Source organism: Hemiscyllium ocellatum, chromosome 39, assembly GCF_020745735.1.
Source record: "Hemiscyllium ocellatum isolate sHemOce1 chromosome 39, sHemOce1.pat.X.cur, whole genome shotgun sequence".
Taxonomy (NCBI): domain Eukaryota; kingdom Metazoa; phylum Chordata; class Chondrichthyes; order Orectolobiformes; family Hemiscylliidae; genus Hemiscyllium; species Hemiscyllium ocellatum.
Genome location: NC_083439.1, coordinates 22,364,050 through 22,390,040, shown reverse-complemented (window position 1 = coordinate 22,390,040; position 25,991 = coordinate 22,364,050). Strand labels below are relative to the sequence as shown.

General features: G+C 37.4%; 1 protein-coding gene across 5 annotated transcripts in view; it reads left to right on the top strand.

Moving 5' to 3' along the window:
- tcf12 (transcription factor 12) overlaps positions 1–25,991 on the top strand; it is a 332,010-nt gene that overhangs the window by 194,239 nt on the left and 111,780 nt on the right. For 4 of the 5 annotated variants that reach the window (XM_060853127.1, XM_060853128.1, XM_060853126.1 and 1 more), the window contains one exon: positions 25,524–25,629. In XM_060853127.1, the coding sequence (XP_060709110.1) occupies positions 25,524–25,629 (106 nt within the window). Of the gene's footprint in view, positions 1–13,728; positions 13,832–25,523; positions 25,630–25,991 lie in introns of those variants that run through there. The other variant, XM_060853130.1, reaches the window with a different exon arrangement.

The following is a 25,991-nucleotide window of genomic DNA, read 5'->3' as shown; positions in this document are numbered from 1 at the left end:
TGTGTCTATATTGGAGGGAATAGATGCAGTAGGTAATGGATGACATACCAATCGATTGGGATGGTGTCAAGCTTCTTGATTGTTTTTGAAGCTGTGTCAGGCAGGTAGTGAATATTCCATCATACACATCCTTAGTGTCTAGTAGATAGTGGGGAATCAGGAATTGAGTTTTTTGTTGCAGAATATTGAGCCTAAGACCTGCTTCTGTACTTGGCATATACTTGGCTGTAAAGAGGAGGTAGTTGTATTTTTTGTTAAAAATGATCATTGCCTTGCACTTTTATAGCTCAAATATTACTTGTCAGATATTCATCCATGTCGTCCAGTGCTTGCTGCTTGAAGATAGGAATCATTTTATTACCTGAAGAGTTGCAAATTGAATTGAATGTACTGAACTTAACAACAAACATCCTGCATGCTAACTTAAAGGTAGAGGACAGGTCACTGATGGAGCAGTTGAAATGTTTAGGTAACCTATTGCTGAGTCACCATTTATTGCCTTGACACATCCTGCAACAACGGTCGGTAATCACAACTTAACTTGCTTGTATGCCTTCAGACTTTGGAGAGTTTCCCCTGATTTCTGTTTGCTTCAATTTTACCAGTCTCCTTGACATCATGTTCCTTAAACTGATGCCTTGATTTCAAGGCCAGCCATTGCTATTTCTCTTCTGGAATTCACATATTTTGTTCATTCCTGGACCATGATGCTGGCCTGGAGCCATGTGTCTCTGGCAAAACCCAAAGTGAGCATTGCTGAACAGGTAATGGCTCAGTTGGTTGAAAGGAAATGTGAGGGAAAACATTTACTTGGAATTTTAAGAATGTAGGCACAGTATCCTGAAAACCCTGTAAATGGCAAAGAAATGTTTGCCTTTGAGGTTATGCACTGCTTGCATTTTTTTTGGGAGTGGTTTTAAAACCTTGTGCAATGAGGTATTATTTAGAAGTTGGTGTACTGCATATATACTTCAAACTTTGATGTGACATTTCTGTGTTATTTGAAACAATATGTGAAGAAATTGCTTGAAAGAAGCATTGCTGGTCTTTGACAAATCATTTAAACAAGAATATTGTGCCTTGGATCTTATACACGACAAGATTTAGGGATTGTGTGCTTTTTTGACAAGTGTGCATGCACACGTGCACATGATGTTTAATCATATCCCATCCCAGAGCATCCAATCCCACTAAGTCCATTTCATGTATTGAAGTTCTGAGATTGTGGATTAGAGTGGTGCTGGAAAAGCACAGCGGTTCAGGCAGCATCCGAGGAGCAGGAAAATTGGCGTTTCGGGCAAAAGCCCTTTATCAGGAATACAGCTCCTGAGGATAGAGTACAGAAGGGGTCCTTTGCAATTCTGAGAGAGTGTGGCCCTCAGCTGAGGCAGGGCAGACTGTAGAGAGGTTAGGTGCCGACGCATTGCTGCGAGCGTGGAGTGGAGGATCTTGAAGGAGAACCATTGCTGGTGTTTTTGAATCTGTAGTCTGTACTGTTTGTCCTGTTCAGATCCAAACTCTGCTGGTTTAAAGGTGGTTCGGAGTCCATGTAGGATGAGTTGGTTATGGAGGCAGGCACTGAGGAAACAAATGTGGCTGTAGTAGCAAGTCTGTTTCAGGATATGGTTGAAGAGCTGCAGGGCAGAGGAAATGACCTGGGAGTTGCAGTGGGAGAGGGACTCCGAGATTCTTATAGAGAGAGGTGGAAAACTTCTTCAAGACAGGCATCCTTGCAAGAGGATTTGCAGCAGGGTTAAAATCAACTAGGTAAAAACAATGACTGCAGATGCTGGAAACCAGATTCTGGATTAGAGTGGTGTTGGAAAAGCACAGCAGTTCAGGCAGCATCGCGGAGCAGGAAAATCGACATTTCGGGCAAAAGTATTCCTGATGAAGAGCTTTTGCCCGAAACGTCGATTTTCCTGCTCCTCGGATGCTGCCTGAACTGCTGTGCTTTTCCAGCACCACTCTTATCCAGAATCTGGTTTCCAGCATCTGCAGTCATTGTTTTTACCTGAAGTTCTGAGATAATTATTGATGATAGAAAAACAGCAAATTGCCAAAGTCCGTGAGTTCATTGTGTCTTTGGATCCATTTATTATTTATGTTCAAATTAACAACATGAATGGCAACTTACATTAAGATGTAGGCTAGGTGAAATCTAACTAAACCTAAAAATTACCATTTAACAATACATTGTTGATAAAAGTGCCATTTACTTCAAATCAGAAATGGAGCTGCCTTACTCTCTAGAAATATGCAGCTGTGTAAATCTTTGATTTTTGCATGCTATAATTCAGTGTTTGAGTGATTTTACTATTACAAGTGCTAATGAATGACATATAACAGTGATTGCTGGTTTTGTGGTAACAACTCTTCAAATAGGTCTGTGGTCATGTCTCTGTGGATTTCCCGGTCATGATCTAGATTTCTATGATGATGATTAAGGCATTTAAAGTAAATCATTCAGATTCTTTTGAGCGAGTTGGATTCTACACATTTTGTGTTTAAACATAGCATAACATGAAGGTTTAAAAACATTCTTGTAAACTGAAATTGGCTTGTTAAGTGACGTTGGCTGTTGACAAAATGGTGGGAGCCAACCATTAATCAGTTTTTTATGATGAAGTATCCAAGTTTTTTTTATGTTGTTTTCACCCTACTAAATGAGAAGTTACATTGTTTGGCCATGTCATAAGAACTCATGTAACAAATGAGGATTTTGCTTCCTTCCTAAAGCATACATGTTGACTTGAGCTTTTTATTTAGATGTGCAACGGCATGAAGCAGGGAATAGGCATGTTTTTCTTTGGTCAAAGCACAATTAAGTAATTAGATAATCTTAGATTGTCTGAATTAAAATATGTCCTTATGCAGAAATTCGTAGTGCTGAAAGTACAGCAAGCAAATGGACATGAAATGAGTCAAATGAAATCCATTGTAATTCATACCCTTTAATGCAGTCGGGGGCACAAACAATAAAGTGATATAAATTCAAGAACTTAACTCTTTTGGAAGCTCATATTTTTCACATGGGTTTATAGCAGTTTAATTTTCTAATTTGGAAATGACAGTCAGTTTCGTGCATACTTGAATTTTTGTTCTATAGAAAAGGTTTAGGATTAGCTTTTAATTGATGGTTTAATTTTACCAATTTTTAAATTTGGTTTGCTCTTTCAACATAAGACCACTGCTGTCGTTCATGCATGCTAATCTGCTAAACTAACAGAGTAATTCAGCTTCTCTTCAGAAATGTATGGAGTTTGCACATTCTCCCCGTGTCTGCGTGGGTTTCCTCCGGTGGTCCGGTTTCCTCCCACAGTCCAAAAATGTGCAGGTTAGGTGAATTGGCCATGCTAAATTGCCCGTAGTGTTAGGTGAAGGGGTGAAATGTAGGGGAATGGGTCGGTGTGGACTTGTTGGACTGAAGGGCCTGTTTCCACACTTTAAGTAATCTAATCTAATCTAATCTTAACTCTACCTCACCACGTCTGGTGCTCTCTCCAACTTTCCATGCTTGTGTTTTCTCCTGGCTCTGGTTCATACTCTTACATCCGGGCTTCTGCTTTCTCACTCACTCTTGCATATTCTCTTCCTTGTTCAGTCTTGCAATTATTCTGATTCACCCTTTCTTTCTCTCTCTCTCGTTATCTGGCTTGCTCTTGGTCTCTCCCTGTCTCTCTCTGTGTCTCTGTCTCTCTGTCTTGTATACCCTAGCTTGCTTGCTCTCTTTCACAGTCATAGCTCTTGCTCACTCTCTGGTTTTGCCTCGTCTTTGCTTGCACATCTTCTCCTACAACCAAGACGGAGCTGGTCATCCTTTCACCATTTGTCCTGGCAAGAGATTTGTGCCTTTGTAATCACAGCTCTGAATACCAAACAGGGAATCTTAAATGCGGTTAGCTTGGTGAAAAGCAGAATTATTTGGAACTACAGAAATATGAATGTGAATGTTGTACTTCAGGCATAATGCATGATGGAGAATGTTTGAAAAATCTTTACTACCTTGCGAATCAGACTAGTAATCTGATTATAATGGTTAGGTTTACTGCATACCACTACTGTGCTGCAATTCCTATCTTCTGTCGTACAGTATCCAAGATGGAGGATGGGAAAAATTTCTGGCTGTAACAGTTGCTCCTTTTTTGAGGTATTTTAGGTGCTGGAGGTGATTTCCTCGAATTCCAGGAGCAGCAATTACTGTTTTATATGCTGTAGCATTGATTTGGAACTTTGGAAAAAAAAGTGAAAACAACAGCTGTTTTAAAGGGTAGAAAAACAGACAAAGGAAGCACATGGGGAGGTCATTGCACAAGAGAGAGAGAAAGAAGCTGACACTGCCTTTGCTGTTTGAATTCATGTATCGCTGGACATCAGCGTGCATCTGGGAAAATTAACAAAGTGAGATTCACAACTGATCTTGGACGAACTGTTGGGTGAAGTTCACAACACAGAATCAGATAAGTTAATTGTTGTTTTAAGTGTGGCCTACAAAAAGTCTGCAGTAGTGAGTAGAGTGGGTTCTTTCTTGATTATATGTTTTTGGATCTATGTCTCTTGATTAAACTTAAAATATAAGCCACAACTATTAATTTAACAGGCTGGGGCTGTTTTCCCTGGAGCGTCGGAGGCTGAGGGGTGACCTTATAGAGGCTTACAAAATTATGAGGGGCATGGATAGGTTAAATAGACAACGTCTTTTCCCTGGGATTGGGCGGTCCAGAACTAGTGGGCGTAGGTTTAGGTTGAGGGGGGAGAGAAATAAAAGAGACCTAAGGGGCAACATTTTCACACAGAGGGTGGTACGTGTATGGAATGAGCTGCCAGAGGAAATGGTGGAGGCTGGTACAATTGCAACATTTAAGATGCATTTGGATGGATATATGAATAGGAAGGGTTTGGAGGGATATGGGCTGTCTGCTGGCAGGTGGAACTAGATTGGGTTGCGATATCTGGTGGGCATGGACAGGTTGGACCGAAGGGTCTGTTTCTATGCTGTACATCTCTATGACAGTAATAATTTCTGTCTGAGGTGTTGTTAGAATCTGCAGTTGCTTTATATGCAAGGACACTAGATGGCAGTATTTATAAAGAAAAAAAGTTGCATTTATTTAGCCCAATTCACAGATATCAGATGTCTCAAAGTGCTTTATTGTTAATTAAGGATTTTTTTGAAGTCTAGTCACTATTGTAAAGTGAAAAGCTATGATATTTCGTTATGCCCAATGTTGCTTATGAAGGCGATTTCAGTGTATTTTTTTTGCTACTGCATGCATTTTTGTAATGTTTTTCAGATCTTGATGGCTATGCAAGGTTATATTGCTTTTAGAAATTAAAATTTGGGTTTATTTCTGATGCTTGTTTCATGCATAATTAGTTATATTCTACAGAGAAAAAGGTGTAGCCTTTTAGTTTGAGAATGTTATAATTTGACATTTATTATGATCTTGTGTCAGGCAGCAAAATTTATGTTACAAACTGGTTAAGGAATAGTGGTTTTTCTTTAAAGTAGAATAAGTGAGAGATTCAGCTGACCTTAAACGAATAAATCCATGAAATTCCAATGGTTAGAATAAAAGCACAAACTTTTAAAAATGACATAGAACGGTAATACAACCTTCAATGCTTGTTCAGCTTGTATCCTAACACATCAAATTAACATATTGTTTGCATGGGTATTGGATTGTGATTGAACACCCCACAGCACACATCACATCGTAAGTGTGATCAAGGTAGAACTTATCGATGTCTCAGTAATCCTCCCAGGCATGCATGACCTGGTGGGTCATCACATCTTAAGCTTCACAAAAGATCATAATTCCTCACTTCTGCCGATCCGGCCTTGAAACTGTCACTGTTGAACCACTCCACCATTCACTGCCACACCAACTGCTCTTATTCTGGTCAATCACCCATCCTTCCTGGGTCTGTGCTCCCCTGGACTTTGAACCAGATCTCCAACACTCATTGACAAAGATGATTGAAGCTCATCACTGAGAGCGAGCCTCAACAATCCAGTCCTGTCCCAGCTTCTTTCCTGAGCTCCAGTCATGCTCAGTTGCATCAAACAGATACTGCTTGAGTTATTCAGCCCCTACACTCAACTCAGCTAATGCTTGCAGGCTTCCCCAACACAGCCAGTGGCCTATCCATTTTCTCAGCTCCCCATGAATACTCAGCTGTCTTCTGGCAATACAATTAATCACACTGCTAACATGGATCCTGCTGCGCTTCATCCTGTCTCAACTAACTGTAACCTTTGAACTTCTTTCGTGTTCCTGAATTGACCTGAATAACGTATTTAAAACCTTGCAATCAGCCTTTTCCTTCTTGATGGTTATAGTTGAATGAAATGCTCAGATGCAACACCCTTGGAACTAATTGTACTCTGGAAGTTGCATTCTCAAAGACTGCTTGAAATGCATTTCATCACAGGTTGCAGTTTTTCTTTGTTCTGTCTTATTCCACTTTTAAATGTTTGACATTTTAAACCTTCAAAATAAAACTGTTATTTCAATAAATCTTTTTCACTACCTTTTTTCAGCTTAGTTTTCAACTTTGTCACTTGGTTAGTTTGTGATCATATTCAATTCAGCAAAATGAGTTTCTTTGAAAATGCCTGAATATGTTCATTTCTGATTGACACTGTAGCTTCTGTTTTCACCTCCATATATTATGCATTAATCATCACGACTAGTGCAGGAATATATATGAGTGATATGGTGTTCAGTGCAATTGTACAGAATGAATAAAAATAGTTAATCTTCATTTTATTGGTGTCTGTATGTTTAAATAAGTAACAATATATGAAAAATACAAGATCACTATTTTTGAACCATTCATTCACAACTAATTTTCCTTTCAGTTTGCAAATTCAGGGTACTTAACTGAAATTCTTATATATCTGGCATTTCAAGTTAATGTATTTAACTTACCCCACATAGTGTCATGACTTTCATCACTGTTTAAAGCATTTTATACTCTTATAACTTTACCCACAATGTTGGAATATTTCCAGTTCAGGTGCATGCTCAATGATACACAGGTAGGTTTTGATTTTTAAAATCCTGTTTTTGCTCTCATTCTTTGCAGTTTGGATTTTAGTGCCACTCAAGTCAATTTGATGCAAACTGGGAAAATGAAGATTCTAAATGATAATATCTATCTGAGTAAACTTGTAAAATGTAGCTAACTATATCAAATGTTACTTTGTTTCTGAATTTGAAAGTTATGTCAAAATAAAATATCAGAAGTATTTAGGAAATACGTAAACTGCCTTTTCTCTTGATATGTGCTGCAATGCATTTCTGTCATGAGCAACCTTTCCTTTTCATTTAAGTATTTGAGACAAACTTTGTTGTTGATTCTTTTAAAAAAGAGAGATAAATCTTTCATAATTATTCAGTGTTTTACTTTTCTTTGTGGTGCTTTTAAATATATAACATAATTTTCAAGTGAGTACTTATGGCATGTAAAGTCTGCTTTCAGTTTCAAACATTGAGTAAATCCTCTGTATCAGTAAAATCCCAAATTTGCCTATTCATGCCAAAAAATAAGCAACAACAGGTAAAAATAGTGCATCTGTGATATTATTAACCTTTTGTAATGAGCTCCGCACTCTCAAATTTAGTCATTCGCGGGGCTTTCGGAAACCCTTGTGGATACAGAGGAATGACAGTAATTATATATTTGTATGTTGCTCCTGGTAGACCTAATCATTGGTCCATTTTTTAAAATCTGGAGGACCACTCCTTTCGTTACATCCTTCCACTGGGGTATTCTTCACAGCTGACTTGGGTCATTGCTCTTTAACATTGTCTGGGAGATCCTTAAACTCAGGAATGACCACTGAAACAAGTACTTGCTCGTTTGCAGTAATCTGGATTTCCAAACAGGGCAATTTTTCATTTGAATAGGTACTGTATTCTGTATGTTTAGACCAGGCATTTTGTTTTGACTGTGTCCTGAATCTGTAGGCATTGGTCTGGAGCTGTATGATGTTGATCTTCACTTTATCAAGCATATCTTTGCGCTTTAGCAAGTTGTTTAGGTTGGATGTTGTGGTTGACTCATTGCTGAATTAGATTTTTTCATCGTCTGTAATGTTGCCAGAAGATCGATGCTCTCTTAATACTGCCTTTGTCCATCACATACATGCTGTGTGTTAGAAAACTGGGGAATGAACATCTTCACCCGTCCTGTAAAGTCTGTGACCTATTTCCTGCTGTAATCTCACTGCATTCCTTCTTCTGTTAGATTCTGCCATTAGTTTAGAAAATGCAGTTAGATCTTCTGACTGCTGCTTGACCAGTTGGTCAGCAGCTGTTTGTTTCTGAATCAATTGTTCTTTTTGTTTGAATTTTTTACGTGCCAAGTCTTTCCTGCAGTTCAAAAGTGAGGAGTGTTGAATGTGAATCATATATGCATTTTCACATCTTGATGTTTATTTTGCACTGTTACTTGTAGCATACCTTTAACCTGGGGAGTTGTCCCACCTGAACCTGTAATTTAGTTTTAGAGATCTGTAAACTTGGTTCATTCAGGTTAGGTAGATTAGCCATGTGCATTGCATGATTATAGGGATAGGGTAGGGAGGTGGGATGCTCTTTGGAGGGTCAGTGTGCGTTGAATAGCCTGCTTCCACACTGTAGAGATTCTATCATTCAGCCATGGTATTGATTTGACAGCATTGTGACAACCATTCCTGTACCAAGCTTAAAATTGACTAGATAGCCATTACTTGAAGGTTTGGAACAGTATCGGTAAGGAGCAGATAGGTGGGACTAGTTTAGTTTGGGATTATGTTTGGCATGGACTGATTGGACTAAAACATCTATTTCTGTACTGTATGATTCTGTAAAGTAAATTAACTTTAAGAAAGTCAAATCAATTGTTTTGAACAAAAGTTGTGAATAAATCATTCATCTTAAAAATGCTTCTGGCATCTTCTTAAATGAAAATACATTGTCAAATATGGTTACTTGTTTTCAGTATGCTCTACTGTGCAGACCTCTTTCTGTGTTACACCAATCATCTCCTGTTCTGAAACAGTGTCTTTACTTCTGCACATCATCTCTGAGTTTTACAAAGGTAACATTTCTTTGTCAAGGCTCTGCATTGTTTGTGCCTAGTAGACGTGAATACCCCAACGTGCTGACACTGACTCATTATCTCTTCAGCTTGCCATGTGCCTCTTTTGAGTTCTCATATCTTATAAAACAAATAGGCTCAGTTGAAGTAGAATGCTGTTTTCCTCTCCGGACCTGTCGGTGAGCCTTTCTGATTTCTGCTTCAAGTAAAGTTTGAATAGCTTTCTCCACAGTTAAAACTTTCTTGTCCTGTAAGAAACCTGATAAAAGTTTTTTCAAGAATTCTTAAATTCTGATTTCAAAATGCCATAGATACAATTTCCCACTAATCTTTTGAGGTCATGATTGAAATTATCTACACGTTACCCTGAGAGCTGAATTCTTCTGTTAAATCTTGTTTGTTGAAGAACTTTATTTGTTCTTGAATTTAAGTAATTATAAAGTCTTTTAAGACATCATCAAAAGTATCTGTGCCCCCTTTTAATGTTGTGACAGTCATTAACATCATCTGCAATGTAATCCATAGAATGCTATCATGTACTAACCTGTTTGTCCACAGATTAAATGTATAATTTTGAACCAATACTGTAAAGCTGTTTCTATCAGTAGAATTTCATTATTGCTTGAAATTTGTATTTCTTTAAATGTATATTTTTGTATTCATCAATGCTGTCTTAACCCCCCACCAACCCACCGGGACATCTCTCTTACTCTTGGAGCATTCCCTTTTCTTGTTTCTTCACAGCCTTCTCTGCTAAGATTTTTCTCAGTCTGATTAACTTCCTCTCTTTCCCTTGCCTACACTGTTATCCCTGTACCTCTTAACATCTCCTTGGTAAGTTTGTCTTTGGTTGCTGAATTTGCTGCCAGCAATTCTCATTTTTTTCTGCTGAGTTTTGAAGTGCTTGTTGATTTATCTGTGGTAAAAGATAGTGAGACTGAAGAGAAGAGACTCTTGCCTTCTATAAAAGGTAGTGTATTGCCTGACAACAATAGAGATAGAATTCAATTGTGTTCACCCAATGACTGTGTGACGTGTTTAAATTGGATGGAGTTTAACATAATGTGCTCAGTACCTCCTTCTGAACTATTTCCATATAGTTACTAAAGGCATTGCTGACACTGTTAAATTGATCTCTGACTTGCAGCTTCATGAAGTGATTTGAAAGCAAAAATTCTAGTTAAACAAAAGTTTCATTCCAAAGATAATGTGTCTTTTGGGACCCAAAACAAACTGTACATTATTTGTTGAAAATATTATTTATAAACATAATTTAAAATAGTGTTGCACTATAATTTTCCATTTTCTAGCATTTTAGCAAGAACCAATGGAAGTGCCTGAAAGGCTCTGTATTTATCCATCTAAAAATTCCTATTGCTAATTGTGCAATACTGGACATAGTACTGATAGCTTTAAAACCAAGCAAACACTCTTGGAATGCAGTAGATGGAGTTTTGAATGTACTTAATTTAGAACTTTAATATTTATTTGTTTGGTTTAAATTATGTTTTACTGTCGTGAAGAGCACTTTTTGGCAGTATTGTGAAGTAAAACCAATTGTGATGGGTGATTCTTTGGCATTGTGATTTGTGTGGAATATGAAAAAAGTATTCCGAGACGTGGCGCAGCTATTGCCTTCTATGCTGTGATATTTAACTCTGATTGCAAGAGAAATCAGTTCAGATGTACGCATTTTGAAATAATGTTGCAGAGTATTGCAAATGTTTAGGGGTATTTTCTGTTGTTCTAGTAGGCTGGGTGAAATAACTCCACACAGGCCAATATCCTGTCACCAGGTCACCCTTAATTTACATGTGGAGAGTCATGGACAGTGATCCAGTTTCCTCAGAGCCAGCTCTCAGTGAACTGAACCTCTGACACTCCTGTTAATATCCATCAGCCAGGGTTCCCTGATTGGACCAGATTAACAGATCCATTCAGGGAATTCATAATCTATGAGGTTCACCTGGTTGACCTTGTTGCAAACACCACGCAAGGTTGCAACAATTTTGAGTTCTTATTGGCTCTTGAGAGCTAATAATGGAAGTAACCATCACATTTAAATTATGCACCTACTCTGTGATTTTGTTTGGGTATGCCGACTTCTAATTGCTAATGCTACAAACAGGAAAGAGATTTCAATTTCTTTTTGTGCAGTCAGGTTTTATAAATTATTCAAGGGATAAACATTATATCCATGGCATGCTTCCAAACTGGGGGCTTCTATGATTCCATGATTATCTGTGATAAATTGAAAGACGTCTGTGTATATGCTCCTGCCATTTTGTGCTTCCTGTCCAGTGCTCTGAAAGAGCTCAAGCAGACATGTTATATCAAATTCTACTTCATGCTCCATAACTAATGAAGCTTGGATTTATACAAAGGGTGAATTCTGCTCAGAATCCTCACTACTCAAGTCTAATACCGGCATTGTAAACGTTAAGCATAGCTACCAAGGATATCCAAAAAACCCCAACAGAACATGAAAGTATCATTCTTTGGGTATTTTAAATTTTGCAGTTGAAGCGAATATGTTTCCCCTTCATTATATGAGTAAGTTTATTGTGTTCTAATGTTAAGTGGCTTAGAAATGTCTTTAGATTGATTTCTATTGGTAGTCTAACTTTAAATGTAAACATAGTGTTCTTACTGATATGAAGACATATTTTCTAAGTCTCTAATCATCTGAAAAAACCTCCTCATGCCATATATAGTTACAAAAAGTCTCATCTTCACCTTTGAATTCATCCCAGCTAATCGGATCAGTTCTCTGACTTGGAGGATCCTTAAGATCTTTATATCTTTTCTGTCAGCTTGGATACTTTGACCCAATTCCTGGTGAAGAGATTCAACAAAAGAAAATATAGGTCAGCCTTGATTACATTTCTTTTCCGAGTTGATAATTGGTTTATGTGTGAATGGAAATACCAATTGGATGCAGTCTCCTTTTGATTTTCAATCTGATACTCATTGGGGACACAGATCAAGCTTTGTGCTGCATGTAATGTAATAATTCATATTGGCCAAGCAAAACGTAAGAGTTTCCAGCGCTGTGATATGTTGTAAATCCCAACTTTGTAAAATAAATTACTCAGTAAACTTTGTGTTAGGCTAATATGACTGCATAGTTCAGTGTGCAAGGTTATAAATTGCAGTAATTCAGGTCACTTCCTATGTGTGTCTCCGTTCATCACATGTCTGACTGAAATAAAGATTTAAAATCATCTCCAGCTGACTTGTGCAGCACACAGAATCTAGGATTAACACTTATATGACGTTAATGGGATAAGTAGTTGCCTTGAGTTGCTATTGTCCTGAAAGAGATATTGTTCAATTAAATAGTTTCAGTTTAAAATGTTGTTGTATCAGAATAATGACATTTAATACTGGTGCTGGTTCAGTCAGGGATTTTTTTTCTTTTTAAAAGATAAAACCATTCAAGCAATTGATAAAAGCTTATAGCTTCAGCCTTTATTAAAATACACTTTTCTCCCTTTCTAAAATCATAAAATGCTTCATAGTTCAGTTTTTTTCACACAGAATGCTAATATCAAGAGAGGCTTTGGGAAATTTTAAGTCCTCTTTAACGTATCACTGCCTAAAGAGACAATAAGAAGGTTCAGTGAATGGAAATGTTAATTGTGAATCGAAGCTTTTCTCCTGGCCTCACAGGACCAAAATAGGCCCTTATGGTCTCTAGAGGAAGTTGCACGTCATTTTCCTTGGCATTTTATTAGCCTGACGTATATTGTTCTTCTGCAGCTGCTGCTGAGCTTCCTTATGAGTGAGGATTCTGTGCGCGTGTTAATGAATTGTTTTTTTTTCTGTTTGGTTGTATTTTGTACATCTAAAATGCCTTTCACGTCTTTTGTTTTTGATCCAACTATATAGGACACAAAAATAGTTCTGAGGGAAATTCAGAATCTTGTTTTATGTTGTTGGTGTTCTTTTTAATTGCACTGTCTTGGCATTATAAAACTGTTGTACTATCCATAACGTAAAGCAGCGCCAGACCATACTGTAATCCTCATTATAAAGTATCAAATGTTGCACTGTTGGGAACTGTTATGAAGAATATTGAGAACACAATTTTGTTCGAGTAGTTCCTTTTTTTTCTGCACCATCAATTTAGAGTGCACACTTTTCTCATGTAAGATGCTTTTTAAAATCTCTTTTTATTTACATATTTTGTAATTTGAGGCAGTCAAATGGCTGTTCTTGCCAGAGTTTATTCAACCAAATCTTTATTACTCCAACTGCCCTAATGAGTTAAAACAAATTAATTAAATGTAGATTTAAATTTTGTGTGTCATTGCTTTTGTTCCCTTAAAATAAGCTAATGACCAAAACAAAGGGTATAAAAAGATAGTTAGCAATGATACTTTTTTGGGAGGTGACTATTTTCTCCTCCTCTGCCAGCCTTCGATGTTCCAATTTAAATGTGTTTGCTGTGACAAGACCATTTCCAATACTGAATTTGGAATGTAGCCAGTAGCTAACTTTCTTCCCCTGCCTGTTGTGTAGAATGGTTCAGTCTGCTTTGCATAAGTTCCTCTGAGTACATCCATGTGTGGGAAGATTAAGGAATTAGTCTGCCTGAAACTGTGTTGTTGAATGTGTTGCACTGTGAAGTGTGCACTTGCTGATCTCTGCACTCGATTTAGCCAGCAACATGTATTGTGCTTACCCAGTACCTGGTATGGGCAGCAATTCACTAATGTATTATTACAATAGGAAAACGGTAAGTGTGGTGATTCTTTGTGTCGTATCTATGTTGTAATTGGAGACCATGATTAGTAGCATAATAGACAGTCAGAGTTGTAAACAGTTGTAACTAATTCTCTGTAGAAAGTAAGCATTTTATACTAATTATTTATGGTTGTCATAAACATGTAGCTGGTGTTTGTTTCCAGAAAGATCTAATGTATTTTTTGAAACTACAAGTTAAAATAGAGTGCATATGCACAAAGTATTCTGTAAATTATTTTATCTGTTCTAATTGCAACATAGATTTTAGTTCAAATCATTAGTTTTTAAGATGTGGTCATTGAACATACATGTAAAGATTAGGGACTTTTTCCTAACAAAACAATTGCAATATGAATCTCTGGGAACAATTAAGTAACAGCCAGTTGGTTAGCTCTGAATTTCCTGTTTAAAGATGAGGTCCAGGAGCTGGCTTTCATTCATATTGTTCCATCTGCTTTTAATCAAATCAGCATTCTTGACCCTACAGAGAGTTAAATCTAATTCAGTCATGTCACCAATATTCTCTTTGAAACCCAGGACTTTTTACACAGTTTTACACCTTATCCTGCAACATGATGCATTTGTTAGTAGGAAGTGACCAATTAGGATTTTTTTCCCAAGAACATTGTTATTGTGCGTCAGGTGAATGATGAAATATAGCATTGTAATCAATTCAGCATCTTGGCTGCTGAACTGTAAAGTTCAAAATCTGATTTTGATTTTCGTACTTGCAAGCAGTTTCATTCTGAATTGTATGCCCATTTTTCTATCAACTTGGATCATTCTTTATTCGATGAGTATGTTGAGAACAGAAATTGATAAATGCAATGCAGATTTGTCTGGAATGGAATTTGATTTAATAAAATTTTGAGGTGGTTGTAAAGTATTCTTTAAAATACTGCCTGTTGTATTTAATTTCAGCTGTTAGTTTGTGATGTGTGTTCTTGGGTCTTGTAAGTAGACTTAGAAAGTGGATGTAATTTTGTGTTTTGCATTATTGCTCCATTAGAATGCGCTCTTTGGTCTTGAAGCAGTAAAGCACAGCTTTGATCTTTTAAGTATTTCCAGCTTATAAGGGGTAGTAGTGTTGAATATTGTTGAGGGGCATCCAAGGAAAATTGATAGCATGTGCCTGTGTAGGTCAAAGGTGATTTTTCTGAGCTTGCACAGTGAGTAAATAGATAATAAATTATGCTAGAGATCTGTGTGCAGACGTCAGTGCCCTAATAATCCTCTGTGAATTCCAAATAATTAATTACATAAGGTTGAGCCATATAAGTGGCTGCAACATTTTGTGTGCAATAATGAAATGTAGGCATCAACAAACCTGTAAAATAACTTTTGGGTTTAGGGTGAATCCTGGGGGTGGAGGATCTGCGGCCCTAAACCTTTTATCTTTTTCATTGTAACCTGCGAGCTGTATATTTAAAAGGACACAAGATTTCATCGAGTGTAAAATCTGTATTTTTAATACAAGAAAAATTATTAAAAGTATAGTGTATCCATATGAACATTTTACTCTGCGATTAGTATGTTATGAAAAATTTGTTTGTATATCTCTGGGTGTGGTTTTTATTTTGAAGTCAAAGATATACAATGAGGTCCATTATAGTTTTTCTTTTCAAAATCAAATTTTGTTCTCTGAATTTCCGAAGTAAAATCATATAGACTTTGACTTGTGGAGTGCTTCAAAGAAAGATCACTCATCAATTTGTTTTGTGACGTATTTTTCAAATTACGTCATTGTATAAGGTCCTTTTTTATAAAAGCATTTCTTTCAGGTCTACGTTTCTCTTCTTTAGCTGGGAGGATGGGATCTGTACATCTTATCTACTAGTGTTAATGTTGGTCCACACTGGATTGACAGTTTTTACTTGGATATATATGCATGCAGATTTGTTGTTTTCTCCCTCTCCAAACAAAGTTTTGCTTCTGCAAAGTAATTTTTCTTTGACTATCTTTGGCTGAACTTTAACAGGTAAATTAAGTGAAGTAAAAGTTCAGTTTTGGTGTTGATCAACACTGGAATTTGCTAATAAAGCTTGAAGATGACCTATGAGGCTTTACATCTTTTCCATTTCATTCAAGTTTTTAAGTAAATGGTAATTGCTACCATGACATTTAGAAAGGAGGAGATAACTGACTTTGTATTTCAGTGAAATTGCGGCCATGCAGTAAAGACTCGGGTCATTGCAGTATGAGATGATGGATCACTTTTTGCCAATAGAAAGAGCTGTGATGTAATGGTGTGCATTTAACATATTGAGGGTGCCATATGGAGATACAGGTTTGCACAAAATCTAATTAGAATATTTATCCACCTCTCCTTAACTATAATTACTCCATCTAAATGCAACAAGGATCTCATTTTGGAATATATTGTTATACTTAGAGATAATCTTCCACCTAATCATTAGCTTTTAATAAATGCTGTGGATGTTTGGTTCTTATTAACAAAATATAGACTTAAACTTGTTGCTCAACAAGTTGGAGATGTTGAGCTACTAATGCTTTATTCAAACAAGCAAAATTTACATGTCTGCAAAAAGCGATATAAAAGTGGCAAGTTAGTCATAAGCAAAATGTATTGGAGGCTAGTGATTAAGCTGTATAGAGACACCAGGGCATGAAGCAATTGTTTGAAGTTCAAATTTCTGCAAGACAATTGCTAGTATAGGTTAACAGTTTCATTGCTAAAGCTAAATGCTTGAAACCGAGGATGGTATATGCCAGCTAGAAAATCACATTACTTTCAAATTACTTTTGCAAAGTGCTAGCCCTCACACCATCAGCTGATTGGCTCCTTTCTTTGTTCTTAAATAGATTACTTCTGTGTATCCCCCAAAGTTTTTAGAACTTATGATATGTGAAAATTTAGTGGGCTGAATGGATTAAAATTTCAGTTGTTATAAAGACCACTGAGTAACATTGTTATTAGTCCGTTTTTAATATTTTTCTTATTTGTCCATTCAGTGACTCAGTGACTTGTGTGCTGTATTTTGATTTCATTTGGGCTGATGGGAGGTAGTCTCTCTGTTAGAAATAATTTGATCAATCTCTCTGTATCATCCAGGGCTATATCTATTCATGTGAACACTTTCCATTTCTTTGTTCAGTTAGTACTGAGTTGGTTGTCTTGAGTTTACAAGAATGGTTAGTGAAGGAAAAGGGAAGACCATAAGACATAGGAGTGGAAGTAAGGCCATTCGGCCCATCGAGTCCACTCCGCCATTCAATCATGGCTGATGGGCATTTCAACTTCACTTACCCGCATTCTCCCCGTAGCCTTTAATTCCTTGTGACATCAAGAATTTATCAATCTCTGCCTTGAAGACATTTAGCGTCCTGGCCTCCACTGCACTCTGCAGCAATGAATTCCACAGGCCCACCACTTTCTGGCTGAAGAAATGTCTCCGCATTCTGTTCTGAATTTACCCCCTCTAATTCTCAGGCTGTGCCCTCAGGTCCTAGTCTCCTCGCCTAATGGAAACAAGTTCCTAGCGTCCACCCTTTCCAAGCCATGTATTATCTTGTAAGTTTCTATTAGATCTCCCCTTAATCTTCTAAACTCCAATGAATACAATCCCAGGATCCTCAGCCATTCCTCGTATGTTAGACCTACCATTCCAGGGATCATCCGTGTGAATCTCCGCTGAACACGCTCCAGTGCCAGTATGTCCTTCCTGAGGTGTGGGGACCAAAACTGGACACTCTAAATGGGGCCTAACCAGAGCGTTATAAAGTCTCAGTAGCACAACGGTGCTTTTATATTCCAACCCTCTTGAGATAAATGACAACATTGCATTCGCTTTCTTAATCACGGACTCAACCTGCATGTTTACCTTTAGAGAATCCTCGACTAGCACTCCCAGATCCCTTTGTACTTTGACTTTACAAATTTTCTCACTGTTTAGAAAGTAGTATATGCTTGTATTCTTTTTTTTCCAAAGTGCAAGACCTCGCATTTGCTCACGTTGAATTCCATCAGCCATTTCCTGGACCACTCTCCCAAACTGTCTAGATCCTTCTGCAGCCTCCCCACTTCCTCAGTACTACCTTCCTGTCCACCTAACTTTGTATCATCGGCAAACTTTGCTAGAATGCCCCCAGTCCCTTCATCCAGATCATTAACATATGACATGAACAGCTGCGGCTCCGACACTGAACCCTGTGGGACACCGCTTGTCACTGGCTGCCATTCCGAAAAAGAACCTTTTATCCCAACTCTCTGCCTTCTGTCAGACAGCCAATCCTCAATCCATACCTAGCTCACCTCGAACACCATGGGCCCTCACCTTGCTCAGCAGCCTCCTATATGGCACCTTATCAAAGGCCTTTTGGAAGTCTAGATAGACCACATCCACTGGGTTTCCCTGGTCTAACCTACTTGTCACCTCTTCAAAGAATTCCAACAGGTTTGTCAGGCATGACCTCCCCTTACTAAATACATGCTGACTTGTTCTAATCGAACTCTGCTCTTCCAAGGATTTAGAAACCTCATCCTTAATGATGGATTCTAGAATTTCACCAACAACCGAGGTTAGGCTAATTGGCCTATAATTATCCATGCTCGAGTAGTATAGGATTGAACAGGATTCAACCCTGTGTTTAAACTGCACAATGCTGTACTTGGCCTCTTGATGATAATTGATCTTTATTGCTGAGTGCATAAATTTCAATGACATTTTGCCTCTACTCCATTAGTCAAAGAAACTATATCAGTGTATTTATACTTATTAATTAATTGCATAACCTTCCAATTAGTGCACAAAGCAAGGAAACTGATGGAAAACTAAATTATAACAATGATTGGTCTCTTGTCTTTCATACTGTTAAGACTTATCCCTGTTAACTTCATTTACTCCTCACTATAATGTTTTCTTCCTCTTTCCTCCTCTTTTGATTTGCTGAAAATCTATTACCTTTCTGTTTCACTTTGTTTCTGAAGAAGGGCACTTTACCTGAAATCTTAACTCTTTCTTCCAGACTGGCTGAATATTTTCAGTGCTTCCTATTTTTATTTCAGACTTGCAGAATTCACATTTTGCATTTTTAAAATTGCTTATAACTTGTTCACGTGGTCAACCTGAAATTGAAGTTGGACCTATTTGATGTGCACAGTAAACATAACTCTTTTTCACTAAAAATATGCTAATCTTGGAACAGGAGTAGATTTGCCAGGATGTCCCAGGTTCTGAGGGTTAAATGATGAGATTCCATAAACCAGGCTTGCATTATTTGGGACACAAGAGGGTAAAGGATAGTTTGAATAAGTTATTTTAAGGAACTTGAAAGCAGTTGCTGGGGTAATTAGAAATTTCACCTGCTGGTGACTAACTCAGACAAGGAGATCTTGTAGCAATCTCCATGACGAGGGAAAAAGTACTTGACAAACTAATGGGAATCAAACAAGTTGCCACATCACCTATATCAAAGGATTTTAAAAGAAATGCTGCAGACATAGTGGAGGCATTGGTTGAAATATTCCAGAACACTTTCGATTCTGCGGGGGTTCCAGTGGATTGGAAAACTGCTAATGCAGCTCTCCTGTTTGATAAGAGATGGAGACAGAACAGGAAATTGTAGCCCAGTTTGCCTATCATCTGCCATTGGGAAAATGCTAGAGTTCAATATTAAGGAAAAAAAAGTGCATTTAAATAAGATTAATATAGTCAAAGAGTAACCATGGTTTTGTGAAAAGGAAATCATATTTGACAAACTTGCTAGAGTTTGATGATATAACAAGCAGAGCTGATAGATGCAATGCACTTAGATTTTTAGAAGAGATTTGGTAAATTAGAACATAAAAATTGGTTGCACAAAATTGAGCTCAGGGTATTGAGGTTAATGTATTAACATAGATCGAAGATTTGTTAACACACAAAAGAAAAGAGTTGAGATTAATTTGTTTTTCTCCGGTTGGAAAGAGTAACTAGTGGAGTTCCACAAAGATCAGTCCCAGGATCTCAATTATTTATTACCTGTATTGATGACTTGGAGGAGGGTGTAATGCGTATGAATCTGTTCATGATGCAAAAACAGATTGGAGACCACGTTGTGATGAAGACACAAGGAATTTGCATGGGAATGTTCAGATTGGTTCTTTGAATGGACAAGGCATGGCAGATGAAGTTTAATGTAGGAAAATATGAGCTAATGCACTTTGGTAGGAAGAATCATAAAACAGACTTTTCTAAATGGACAGACTGCAAAAAAAGTGCAGTACAGAGGAACCGAGATACTTTTGTGCATGAAATGCAATAAGTTAGCAGGTACAGCAAGTAATTAAGGCAATTCGAGTCTTGGCCTTTATTGCTGGCGTGTTGGAGTTTAAAGCAGGGAAGTCTCTTTGCAACTGTACAGTGTTGGTGAGACATGTAGAGTCCTGTGTACAGTTTTGGTCCCACATTTAAAGGGATATACTGACATTGTAGACAGTTCAGAAGTGATTCACTCGGCTAATACTGGGATGAAGGGGTTGACTTATCAAGAAAGTCTAACACAGCTAGTCCTTTACCAATTAACGTTTACAAGAATATGGGGTGATCTTATTGAAACATACAAGGACTTGTCAAGTTTAATGATGAGATGTTTATGTTAGTGGGAAATCTTGAACTAGAGGACATTTTGACAGAATAAGGAGACATTCATTCAAAATTGAGATGTGGCCTATTTCTTCTCCCAGAGAGTTGTGGATGTTGAACCACAAAAAGCTTAAAGAGGAGAAAAATTTTTTGATATGAGGAGTTGATGGCTATGCTGAGCTGACATGAAAGACAATTGAGTACTGGGGCAGATCAGCCATGGTATTTTTGAATGGTATGGCAAGTTTGAAGGGCTGAATGGACCACCTCCTTTTTTTTTAATGTTGTTCTGTTATAAGGATTCAGAAAATCAGTGCCAGGGCATTCAGAATAAAAGTTAGGAAGTATTTTTCCATTTAAAGGATGGTAGACCAAAGCACAATAAATGCTGAGTAAATCATGACCTTATTGAGTGACAGAACAGGATCAAGGAGCTGAATTCCTGTTCTGATTTTCCACAAAATGTAAAATATGCACATCTGTTGTATATGTTCCATTGTAAGACCAATAAAATATAGATAATTTTCAATAACCTCTCCATTACATTATCTTAACTGAAATACTGTGATTACGCATTTTGATGCAAATTTCTCAGCCTTTAAAGTAAAATTTTCCCCCCGAAGATATTGTAAGCTTGTTGAGACCACTCTCCATTTTTGCTTTAATTGCAATTGATATATTTTGTCCTGACCTCGGGTGTGCCTCCAATTCTCTTCGCTTTCCTTCACTGGTGGTTGCCACAGCCCACAGTCTGGATTTCATCACCTGAGTCAAAGTGCCTCTCCACCTTCCATGTGTTCCTTGACTTAATATGGCACCTTTTGTGGCCATTGAAAAACTGATATTGTTTTACTTCAAAAGTACTTAATTGACTGTTGTTAGGTAGAAAGTGTTGTAATCAGTTTATGCAAAGGAAGCTCCCACAAAGAGCAGTGCAGTTGATGACAGGTAATTTGATTGTTATGATGTGAAGGATAAGCATTAGTCAGAGCACCGGGAATATCTGTACTGCTCTGTACAGAAGTGCGATCCAATATTTAACTGCATGCTGATTTGTGTTCTAGTGTACTGCTTCTGCTTGCAGAAGCTACCGTTACACACAGACCATGGAGGGCCACAATTGCAGGAACAATTAGAGGGAACATTGTGCCATCATATCTCAATTCACTCGAAAGGGCAAAGATTGAGTTAGTTTTGCATCTTATCTAAAACGATAGATACCTCTAGCAGTGTAGCACACCCAGTTTTGCACTGGAGTGTCAGCATTGATTTTTGTTGCCAAGTCCAGTTGCGGTGACTTAAATCTCTTTAAATGACTCGCCGTCAATTTGGGATATTGTGTTTGAAAAACTGTGTAATACAAGGTCCATTTGTCTGCATAAATGTGACATATCAGATATTGAATTCATAGCTTTCATACTTGTTTGAAAGTCTTAAAGATTGACAAAACAATTGCAACAATTTTATAAAGAAATTGAGGACAATAATATTTTCAAATCACGAATAACAAAGTGATATTAAGAATTTTGCACTGCATGTGTGTGTAACCTTTTTGCATTGATCCGAATGGATGCTTGAATTAGAGATTAATTCCAACCTTCTGTGATCCATCTTGATTTCCCAATCAACAAATGGAAGGCACACAAAATGCAAGGAATGCTTCTCTCTCCTCATCCTCAGTGGACTTTTCAATTCTTGACTTAACATTTAGGCATTTGATGTTGTTACTGATTTTTCTTTTTAAACTTAAATAGTCAAATCTTTGGAATTGAAGGCCTGAGTGCCTTACTAATATTTCCTGATTTGTGGTGAATCATTTTCTTTATGATATTATTCCTTTTCATTTCTCCAGTAACCCACCCCACCTCTTCAGTTTAAAATTTGAAAGGGACCAGTTCATGGGATTTTAATGTTAACACATTTATACTGGGTAAGGTCTTCTCTCCATGGGATTTGGCAATTTTTGATTTGGTATTTAAAGCTTTTATTAAAGTGTGACCATTTTGCTTAGGGAATATGTTATAATTAAGTGCATTTTCAGCATATGTATTGGAATGAGTCCAAAGCTGGTGCCTCTGCTTGATTCAAATAATATTTGACCTTTCTGATCCTCCTTCAACTTAAGTTGGGTTCAAATAGCTTGATAGTGACTTGAAACGGTTACTCTCATCGTATCTGAGTCACTATTTGCATTGACTGGAGCTGTTATTAAGTTATTTATCGGTTGTTGAACGTTCATCCATGTTAAATTGCGGCATTTCAGTTTCTGCATTCTTAACAAGAGACATATAAATTATGAAATCAAACTTTCCATTAAAAATCAGTACATTGGGGGTGCTCCATCAGTTTAGAGTTATTCTTTTACTTTGTGAGTTTATTTGTAGTGTCAAATGAAGGTCACTTCTGTCTCTGGATTATTCTGGCTTTTGATTCAGCAATTGTTTGGAGTAGATGGGAGGATATTAGCATGTATGTCAGCTGAGATTAGTGTTATTGCCTTTTTGCTGTTAACTCATTTCGTCTACTGTCCGATCTTTTTAAAGTTGTGGTCCTTTCCAGGCAGGCGTGATGTTGGCATTATGCTTTATTGATGTTTTAGAATGGCAGTTCTTTCCATTTCCACCCAGCATGTTAAAGTGGCAAGGGAATGGATGGATCAGGTGCAGTGCTAGTTGGATCTATACTGTTGAAAATTGTACTTATTCAAAAGATAACAAGCTCATTTGTTCAATCTGTTCTAGTTTGTAAACCCTACAAGTAAAAGTTTTCCCTTGTATGAAGCTTTCAGGAATTGCATTTTCTTTTCAGTTTCATAATGGATGTTTGAATAATAATTGCTAATAGATATCACTTTTTGAGCTGTACTTCATTTGAATTTTGTGACTCCATTTCCTTGGCAAATTTTTTCTCCCTCAATGAAATAATTGACTTTTTGTTGTATTACTTTAAAAGGCACTAGTTTCCATCTGGTAGTTTCATGATTCATCATGTATCAACCTTGATTGAGCATGTCAACAGGCTGTGCTTTTGAAAAAGTCGGGAGCTGATCCTGGTCAACCCTCCAACTAGTATGAGTGGATGGATAGTGATCAAGCCTCTGTCTCATTTGATAACTACTGTGTGATGATTTATAGAGATTTGCACCATTTTGGTTAAGTGGTCCCTTTTCAAAGAGGCAGTGGAGGCTGTTTTTCCTTGCCCATTCCTAACCTTGCTGAAATAGCCAGTCCATTTTGCACTGCAAATGTGGGAATCGTAGTCCAGTCTCTTTTATTTTAGTTTGTATTTCCCATTGTTTTGTGGAAGTCTTAAAAGGTCTCCATGTGCTCCAATTTGAAAACCACTGTTCTGGTGACTGGAAGCTCCCCAGCTGGGATCATCAAACTCTGTGCAGAATGAGCATTAAGCTTGGGGTTTATTGATCTACATGGGCTAACTATTCATTGGATAATCTACTGAGCCATCAGAAAAGTGTTTACCTGAAATTTCAGAAAAAGCCAGATATACAAATCAGCTTATCATTGTAATATTGGTCTGTTTGTTTAGTGATGGTGAAATTATCCTCATACATTGCCAATTCCTGTTTCTATGAGGCTATGAGTTGCAGGAGATCAGATGACACAAGGGATCTGGTTCTAATTTGTGGACTGTTCAGATTAAAACTCTGAGAAACTCAGTCCTTCTCTGGCATTGGCTGATGTTTGAGTCTCCATCTGGAGTTAATGAAATTATTGAGACCGCATCAATATGGTTTAGCGCACAAAGTCTTTGATCCCAGCATCAAGGTTGGCACTAGCATGTTTCATAACTGAGCATTTATTTCTGTTTGTAAAAGCTGAGAGGTATACATATTTTGGACAGGAAAGAAAGGAGAAAAAAAACAGAATCTGCTCAGAAATTAGTCAGTGCTATTATTTGGAGCCGGTAGTTCTTGATATATCTGAGCGTTGTTTCAGCAATTCATGGATTGCTTACGTTTATTATTATGTTTGGTACATGTGGTACTAAAGCAAGAAATTGGACCATGAGAGTGGGAATGCCACAGAATCTTCATTGTTGATTTCTGATTTGAAAAGTACAGTAACTGACATTTCACATTTTTTCAATGTAAATGTTCACTGTTTTCCCCTATTGATTAAATCACATTTTTTCAGTGAAGTTGTTTTTTTTCTCCAGTTTTCAGTTGACAGTGATGGATTAACCAAAAGTCTGAGCATATGTTTATTTGTGCAACGAAGACAGAAGCCACTAAGTCTGTTTTAAGCTAATGTATTTGAAGAGGCACATGAAAAAAAAAATCTTCTCTAAACCTGTGTACACTTGTGCTTTAGAGTTAAATTTTGTTCATTTTTTTTCTTTTCTGTCTCGGATCAGTGCATGCCGTAGCCAGAAGTTTAGATTTGATAGGGATAATTGGGTTCATTGTTTCCTTGACGATTTTAAACTTGAGCTGATATTTGGCTGCTTGCCAGTTGAAGATGTTAGCATCCAGCTTTTTTATTGAAGTGAAGGTTTGTTGGAGAACAGTTGTTATTCTCTTACCATATTAGGCAAAGGCAACGGCCTAGTGATATTATTGCTAGATTATTAGTGCAGAGAACTAGATAATGTTCTGGGGACCAGGGTTTGAAAGCCACTTTGGCAGATAGTAAAATTTTAATTCAATAAAAATCTGGAATTAAGAGTATAACAATGACCATGAAGCTCTTGTCAATTGTTGGAAAAACCCATCTGGTCCACTATTGTTCTTCAGGGAACAAATCTGCTGTCCTTATCAGGTCTGGCCTACAGACCCCTCCACCAATGGGGTTGACTCTTAACTGCCTTCTGGGTAATTAGAATGGGATAATTAATGCTGACTTAGCCAGTGATGACCACATCTCATGAATGATTTTACAATAAATAAAATTAGAGTCTTTGGAGGGTTACTTGGTATCGAAACTTCAGATAACCAGCATGATTTGGGCATGGATTGTTAGTTTTTTAAAATCTTTTTAAAATTTTGTTCTGATTGTCAAATAGATAGGATTGAAGCAGAAACTTTTCCAAGTTTAACTGTCTTTTTTCCTCATCTATTTCAATTTTTCTTTCTTTCTCCAGGTTTATGCACCTTCTCCAGGCTCAGATGATTTTAATAGGGAGTCTCCTAGTTACCCATCACCCAAACCACCCAGCAGCATGTTTGCCAGTACATTCTTTATGCAAGGTAATTTGCAAATTCTGCTCATTCCTAAAAATGTTTTGTTTTTGAGGGCTTGGTTGGGAGATGTTGGTGCAGGAAATGTATGCAAACAAGGAATAAGAGTAAGCCATTCAATTCTTCAAGGCAAGTCCCATTAGGATCTTCTATGTTTCAATTATGTCTTCTCTGACTCTTCTAAACTCAGGAGAATACATGCCTAGTCTGTTAGCCTTTGCTTATTAAGCAATCTGCCCATTCCAGATATTAGTGTAGTAAACCTTCACTGAACTACATCCATTGTATTGACATCCTTCTGCAAGAATAGTGACCAGTACTGCAGGTGCGATCTCAGCAATGCCTTGTATAACTGAGATGTAACCTCCCTA